This window comes from Eleutherodactylus coqui, chromosome 7 (assembly GCF_035609145.1).
Source record: "Eleutherodactylus coqui strain aEleCoq1 chromosome 7, aEleCoq1.hap1, whole genome shotgun sequence".
Taxonomy (NCBI): Eukaryota; Metazoa; Chordata; class Amphibia; order Anura; family Eleutherodactylidae; genus Eleutherodactylus; species Eleutherodactylus coqui.
This window is the reverse complement of record NC_089843.1, coordinates 222,647,590-222,655,877: the sequence shown is the minus strand read 5'-3', so window position 1 is coordinate 222,655,877 and position 8,288 is coordinate 222,647,590. Positions and strand designations below refer to the sequence as shown.

At 44.6% G+C, this 8,288-nt stretch overlaps 1 protein-coding gene across 1 annotated transcript in view; it reads right to left on the bottom strand.

Annotated features, from left to right (window-relative positions):
* Positions 1 to 571: 571 nt before the first annotated feature.
* Positions 572 to 8,288, bottom strand: part of ONECUT3 (one cut homeobox 3) — a 90,098-nt gene continuing 82,381 nt past the window's right edge. Inside the window, exon 2 of the mRNA XM_066574947.1 lies at positions 572 to 864. Within this exon, the coding sequence (XP_066431044.1) occupies positions 572 to 864 (293 nt within the window). The remainder of the gene's footprint in view (positions 865 to 8,288) is intronic.

The window sequence follows — 8,288 nt, the reverse complement described above, 5'->3', positions numbered from 1 at the left end:
TACCTGTCAACAGGATTAAGTGTGCTGTATTTGGGAAATAAAAAAAAAAATAGAGGCGGATATTGAGTGACTTGTAATTATCAGCATATACTTGGGAAGTTTTGGTTTTCTTTGGGGGGGGGGGGTTGGGGGGGTTGTCTTTCTTTTTTTTTTCAAATCAAGAATCAATGGAAAAATGAATTTGTGTAAAATCCTCTCTGGTTGAAGATGTGCTTGTACAAACCCCGATGCCGCGGAGTTCGCTTTTTTTTTGTCATTGATGGTTTCAATAATGTCAGGATTTCCTAATATTTAGAATTATCATATCACTAATAGACACTCCCAGTTTTTGCCGTTTTTCTCTTTGGGAGTGGATGTTTTCTGCATATATTGGTTAAAAGATAAAATGTAAACTGAAATGATATTATTGAAATAAGGAAAGCAGACGGACAAAGCAAACCTGATAAAGAAGCACAACTACTGACTCTGCGTGTTTGAAGTGTCTTGCAGGACTTGCATTTTCACTGCTTTCCAGTAGATTTCAAAATGTTTGTAACCGGGGGTTTTATCTCAGGATGTAAAGCTAAGCAACTCATGCCTTGGAAAAAGTGCTAGCGGATGTTGAAGGCATCCCAGGATTGACTCCAGGTTCTTCTTGCCATCGGTTCATGCACCGTCGACGAGCATTCATGAAGAAGTTACTGACCGTGTTGAGCTCCAAGCCTAGCTGCTGTGAAATTGTTATTTGCATCTCCTTAGAAGGACGTTTATTTTCTTTGAAGATGGCAATAAGAGTGCGTCGCTGAAGGTCGGTAAATACCAAGCGCTGCTTCTTAGGCTGCAGATTACGATCTTTCTGCTGTTCTTGTTCTTTGCGTTTACAAGCTGAAAAACACAGAAAAGAAGAATGTACAGACAAATAAAATTAAACCCTCGATAAAGCTTTAACATATGCAGGAGAATACGAGTGAGAGTAACAGGAAGACATTAACAGGGGTTTGTTCAGGACTCAACTATTGAGGACCTAACATTTGTAGACGCAAGGCACAGCTCTCTTCACCAAGAAAATTGTTGCAAAACATAATTAACCTGATTCTTCTTTATTGATGTAATTTAAAACAAACAGTATGACGCGTTTCATGGACGCAGCCCCTTCTTCAGAAACCACTCAGCAAGGTGCTACGCACAATAACTAAGATATAAGAATGACTAAAGTAAAAGAAATAATGGAAGGGAGAAGAGATACATAAAGGGGTACAAATCATCAGTGGGGTGAATTCAGGATAATATTTTTGAACAGAAAAAGTATCACTTAAGCCCGGCTTAGACACAACGATTATCACTCAAAAAATCTTTTGAGCAATTTTTCAGCAATAATTGTTGTGTGCTTTTTTACAGCACAAGGTGATCACTCTACCGTTGAGCAATCACTTTGCGCTCTGAGCGGAGGATGCAAAAGACAAGCAAGGCCGCTTGACTTCTGCATCCAGCTGTTCTGTTCAGCTGTAATATAGTTGAGCACTCTGAGTGGAGGATGCAGAAGACAAGTGGGGCCGTTTGTCTTCTGCATTCAGCTGTCCCCCGCTCGGAGCACCCAGCTGTTATACAACCAAGCGCTCCGATGGGGGATGATGAACACGGCTGGACTGCTGTGTTCTTCGTACCCCTCCTGACTTCAGGGAGCGGAATACAGATGAAACAATAGTATCTGCTGTATCCCGCTGTGAATTCCTGATAACTGATCGCTGATCTTTCAGCATGCTGATAGACAACGATGGCTTAACGAAAACTTCAGGATGTCAGTGCAGTTAGGCACAAAGACGGCTTTGAGTGATTTTTGAGTGAAAATCATTGTGTCTAAAAGGGCTTTTATCTATTAATTTATATAGTTAGTGTGATTTTGTAAACAAACTAATAGTATGTATAGATCATGCAAGGAAAGAGGAAAGTTTGTTAAAAAATGGACAGTGCTCAAGCTAAGTTCTCACTAGACATGAACGAGCACACTCGGTTAAGGCAGTTACTCTACTCGAGCGAGCATCGCTCTTCTCGAGTAACTGCTTACTGGTCCGAGCAGATTCGGGAGGGTAGCAGGGAAGAGAGTGAGAGAGATCTCTCTCTCTCTTCCCCCACACTACCCCCTGCCGCCCCCCGAATCTGCTTAGACCAGTAAGCAGTTACTCGAGAAGAGCGATGCTCGCTCGAGTAGAGTAACTGCCTTAACCGAGTGTGCTCGTTCATGTCTAGTTCTCACCATTGCAAGATAATCTGTAAGAGATAATAGCACAAATAAATAGTCTACATAAAGAACTGACTAATAGTGAGGGTAGGGAAAGAAATACACGAATAGTACAATCTAGCTAAAAGGGTTTCTGATGTCACCCGCAACCCCACCAATCAAATAGGATAAATCATCAATGAATGCAGTTTATAAAACTGGGATAAGGACAGTAAAAGCGAAAACAAAAGTAATAACTTTTCTGTAGTGAAAAACATTCATATCACCTAACGAATATGTAGCAATATGAATAAATAGTTACAGGAGTTCAAAACAAATGGAAACATTCTATAAATAAATAACAGTAAAACAAATGGAACGGGACAATGAAAACATAAAGGAATAGGAAGACCTGAAATGATAGAATTACATCTAATTATGAGCGAAGGATAAGAAGTGTGATTGTATTATGGGAGTTGAGCTCATAATTGGTTAATCCGGCATTAGAGGAAAAAAATCTATAGAATAAACTAATGCTAGTATGGGAGTGAAGTGCGGGATGATTGTCAGCCAAGGTGCCATCGGGATAGAAAGGAATCAAATGCTCTGTTTTTGACTGCCAGCATTTCTTCATACTTGGATGAGAACATAGAAGCCATTTATTTTATGGAAAATACGTCAAATTGTATTCTTCTAACACAACAATTATACAAATATGTCAACTTTTTATTATTCTCTGTTTACTGTAAAATCAAAATAAAAATGTATTAAAAAAGCAAATAATGATAGTATGATTGTACTTGTAGTAACAGGTATAATGGCCATTTAACAGCAGGGCAGAGCGGCGGAGCAGATTAACAGCTGGACACAGTAATATATATATATTAGTGTGCATAGACTAATGCTACAATAGGAGTACTAATACACCTGGGAATGGTAAGTGTATGTATGTATATACCGGTATTAGTGAGTAGTGCTGCTGCAGTGCAGCACTGATAGATTGGGAAAGGCTATTGAGGTGCAATAAGGGGGGAGATGGTAAGTATTGCTGCTTGAATACAGTGCTAATTGCTGGTATAAGGTTGGAGGGGTGCTGATATTAAGGGCTGGTTCAGATGAATGTAGTTTTCGCGCTGCTAGAAGCGTACAGAATGCGCTTCTATAAGGAACCAATAGGTTCCTATAGAAGAGTTTACATGGATGATTGTTAGATGTGCGTAACTGCATGCACCTACCAATAATAGGGCATGGGTGTAAACTCGCATTTGGGCTCCGAGTGTGCGCGCTATGATAGGACATGTCCTATCTTTGCTGTGTGCTTTCCATACACTCCTATGGAAGCCTTGAATGCACGCAGCTCGCACCTAGGATCGTGTGAATTGGCTACTTCAAGTAGCTGGAAGCAGCCTGTTTACGCGATCTTACAGCTCTACAGCCGCTATCATTTTGCACTGCTAGAAATACGATAACTGCGCTCGTCTGAAGAGCCCTAAGGAGAACGGATTGAGAGAAATATTTGGCTCACTGGAAGATGTTAGAAACAAAGTTCTTGCCACTCTGTGGAAAGAAGAATGACGGGTGCGGACTGGAAAGCAGAGGGGAAAATATATTGCCAGCGGTAATGGCAGGAATTGTTCTGCACATGCGCAGTTAGGGTGTGGGGAAGCTGGCGGACAGCAGTGCTATGGGTAGTAGGGATGTGTCTGGAGACGTGGGAGATGAAGAACTCACAGAAGAGCTGTGATACTGCTTGTATTACAAAAACACCTATAAACGTCTCTAATAAAATGACTTGTCTGTATATAGAGTATTGTGTGAATACAAAAATTACTTGAAAGTGCTGTGGAATAAATTGGCGCTGTACAAATAGCAAAATCTATTTAATTTTTTATTGTTACTCTTACTATTTTCAGGATAGTTGATCACCAGGGATCTGCCACTCTGGATCCCCGCTGATCAGGTGTGTGCTGCTCGCGGCCAGTGCAGACAGCTCTATCCTCACTGCAGCAATGCTGGTAAAGCAGACAAAGCTCACACCGAATCTTGTAAAAGCTGTGGCTGTATTACCAACATGGGTTGCTGCAATGTGTTCAGAGCGCTCTGCTTCCAACTGTGACAGCGGGCCCAGTGAACGGCTGATCTGCAAGGATCCTAAGCAGTGAACCCCCTCCCATCAGCTATTGATTTACCTATTTCAAGGATAGGTCATCAATAATTATAAGGATTTTCCAGGCAAAATACTATTGATGGCCTATCCTCAGGATAAGTCATCAATAGTGGATTGGCTGGGGTCTTCAGTTCAGGACCCCAGCCAATCAGAAGTGTCCGCTGTTAGCGTTGCGAAAGGCAGAGGTAATTAAAATCCATGACAGCTGCACCTGCAGTTACAAGCTGCGGCCACTACATAGAAGTTGCGGCAGTGGCTTTGTGTATTGCAACGCTGACATTGGAACTCCCAATCAGGGGTCCCGAGCCGCAGACCACAGTCAATCAATGGTAGTTTGCCTTCAAGTCCCTGAAAACCCCTTTAAGATATGGTCACTTCCCTAAACATCATAACTCTTTGTATCATAAAAAGAAGTGTTGCTGTCCGGGCAGCATGAACCCGGTGACGGGCTCCCTTTAAACTCACAGGTGAATTCCTATAGGCTCCAGTTTAGCGACGCTCGTTGGCTTACATGCCCATACACATTTACTACAGACTTCAAATCCTCTATTAAAATATAAATAAACTGAGTTTACCAAAATAACAGGTTTATAATGAATTTTTAGTGTTAAAGGTAAAATGTTGAGGTTTAAAGGGGTATTCCAGGACATTGCAAACGCCTAACCTTTTACCACAGACGGCCTTAGTCAAGTATTCAATGATGCCTTTTGTTTACTTGAAATGAGTGCTTGTGCTTCACTCCGGATGCTGCATGACCCCGTGTCCTGATTTGGAGACTTCCTCTGATATAATGACCATCCTATCTCAGCTACATGAATATTTATGAGCTGGGCGGGCAGCAGTCAGGAGCGGGCACAGTTGTAACCCTCCGGAGAGGACACTGTTGTCAGGACCAGTGGCTTCCGGGGCCTCTGTGCCCGCACCGCTGGTCCTATCACCTGGGCTGCTGGGGTGTGGCGCAAAGGAGCCCTGGTGCTGGTGACCTCCCCTAGCCGCCGGGGTGCGGGGTGCGCGCTTCCATTCTCAGGGGGCGGCACTTGGGTAATCGGGTTGCTGGGGATGCGGCAGATGCTGTCCCCGTTGCTATTACATCCTTGTCAGCATGTTCTGTATTCGCTGCTGGATGTCTGGGTCTCTGCACTCGCTGCCTTATGTCTGGGCCTTGCTGCTGTCAGGCTCCTTGCTGCTGTCAGGCTCCCCGCCCCAATAAGCTGCTGGGGCAGGAGTTCTACGGCTCACAGAAATTACGTTTAGCACCTTCCAGGACTTTCACCTATCTGGAGCTAGGGGTGTGACGGGCGTTCCTCCATCCAAGCCCTGTCAAACCCCGAGCTTCTGGTGGCGTCAAGATACAATAATACCCGAGTGATGTAGAGCTGACAGCTGGCATATGTGTCTATGTAATGTGAAGTGATGGAATGGTAGAGTAAGAATGCTGCTTTTGACATGGCAGACTGGGGATAAAATGGGCTTGTACCCATCTTACTGATATTGTGTGTATATATATTTATTTGGGCCAAAACATTAGGGTTTTTTTGTATAAAAAGGTGAAGGGGGAGGGGTGGTCATATTGCTACTGAAATTGAAGATGAACTGACAAATAAAATTAGTTGCACGATGAGAAGAAACTGCCAATGAGACTGGAACCTGCTAACAATCAAAGTGCTGTGGAGAACAGTGATGGCATTTCACAGTATGATAATCCACTGCACATTAGGACTGTTGTCTTGAAAGTACTGCACATTACGGTTGCAGGTATAGTGGATGACAGTGATACAGGCTCTCTTCTCTTCTATAGCCGGTGACAGTGATACAGGCTCTCTCCTCTTCTATAGCCGGTGACAGTGATACAGGCTCTCTCCTCTTCTATAGCTGGTGACAGTGATACAGGCTCTCTCCTCTTCTATAGCTGGTGACAGTGATACAGGCTCTCTTCTCTTCTATAGCTGGTGACAGTGATACAGGTCTGTCTTCTTCTATAGCCGGTGACAGTGATACAGGTCTGTCTTCTTCTATAGCCGGTGACAGTGATACAGGTCTGTCTTCTTCTATAGCCGGTGACAGTGATACAGGCTCTCTCCTCTTCTATAGCCGGTGACAGTGATACAGACTCTCTCCTCTGCTATAGCCGGTGACAGTGATACAGGCTCTCTCCTCTTCTATAGCTGGTGACAGTGATACAGGCTCTCTCCTCTTCTATAGCTGGTGACAGTGATACAGGCTCTCTTCTCTTCTATAGCTGGTGACAGTGATACAGGTCTGTCTTCTTCTATAGCCGGTGACAGTGATACAGGTCTGTCTTCTTCTATAGCCGGTGACAGTGATACAGGTCTGTCTTCTTCTATAGCCGGTGACAGTGATACAGGCTCTCTCCTCTTCTATAGCCGGTGACAGAGATACAGGCTCTCTCCTCTTCTATAGCCGGTGACAGTGATACAGGCTCTCTCCTCTTCTATAGCTGGTGACAGTGATACAGGTCTGTCTTCTTCTACAGCCGGTGACAGTGATACAGGCTCTCTCCTCTTCTATAGTTGGTGACAGTGATACAGGCTCTCTCTCCTCTTCTATAGCTGGTGACAGTGATACAGGCTCTCTCCTCTTCTATAGCCGGTGACAGTGATACAGGCTCTCTCTTCTTCTATAGCTGGTGACAGTGATACAGGCTCTCTCTTCTTCTATAGCTGGTGACAGTGATACAGGCTCTCTTCTCTTCTATAGCTGGTGACAGTGATACAGGTCTGTCTTCTTCTACAGCCGGTGACAGTGATACAGGCTCTCTCCTCTTCTATAGCTGGTGACAGTGATACAGGCTCTCTCCTCTTCTATAGCCGGTGACAGTGATACAGGCTCTCTTCTCTTCTATAATCGGTGACAGTGATACAGGTCTGTCCTCTTCTATAGCTGGTGACCGTAATACAGGCTCTCTCCTCTTCTACACCTGGTGACAGTGATACAGGCTCTCCTCTACTATAGCTGGTGACAGTAATATAGGCTCTCTTCTTTTCTATATAGGCTCTCTCCTCTCTATAGCTGGTGACAGTGATACAGGCTCTTCTCTTCTATAGCTGGTGACAGTGATACAGCCTCTCTCCTCTTCTATAGCCCGTGACAGTGATACAGTCTCTCTCCTCTTCTATAGCCGGTGACAGTGATACAGTCTCTCTCCTCTCTATAGCCGGTGACAGTGATACAGGCTCTCCTCTTCTATAGCCGGTGACAGTGATACAGGCTCTCTCCTCTGCTACAGCCGGTGACAGTGATACAGGCTCTCTCCTCTTCTATAGCCGGTGACAGTTATATCATCTCTCTCCTCTTCTATAGCCGGTGACGGAGATACAGGCTCTCTCCTCTGCTACAGCCGGTGACAGTGATACAGGCTCTCTCCTCTTCTATAGCCGGTGACAGTGATACAGGCTCTCTCCTCTTCTATAGCTGGTGACAGTGATACAGGCTCTCTCCTCTTCTATAGCCGGTGACAGTGATACAGGCTCTCTCCTCTTCTATAGCCGGTGACAGTGATACAGGCTCTCTCCTCTTCTATAGCTGGTGACAGTGATACAGGCTCTCTCCTCTTCTATAGCTGGTGACAGTGATACAGGCTCTCTCCTCTTCTATAGCTGGTGACAGTGATACAGGCTCTCTCCTCTTCTATAGCCGGTGACAGTGATACAGGCTCTCTCCTCTTCTATAGCTGGTGACAGTGATACAGGCTCTCTCCTCTTCTATAGCTGGTGACAGTGATACAGGCTCTCTCCTCTTCTATAGCCGGTGACAGTGATACAGGCTCTCTCCTCTTCTATAGCTGGTGACAGTGATACAGGCTCTCTCCTCTGCTACAGCCGGTGACAGTGATACAGGCTCTCTCCTCCTCTACAGCTGGTGGCTGTCACCGGCTATAGAAGAGGAGAGAGCCTGTATTACTGT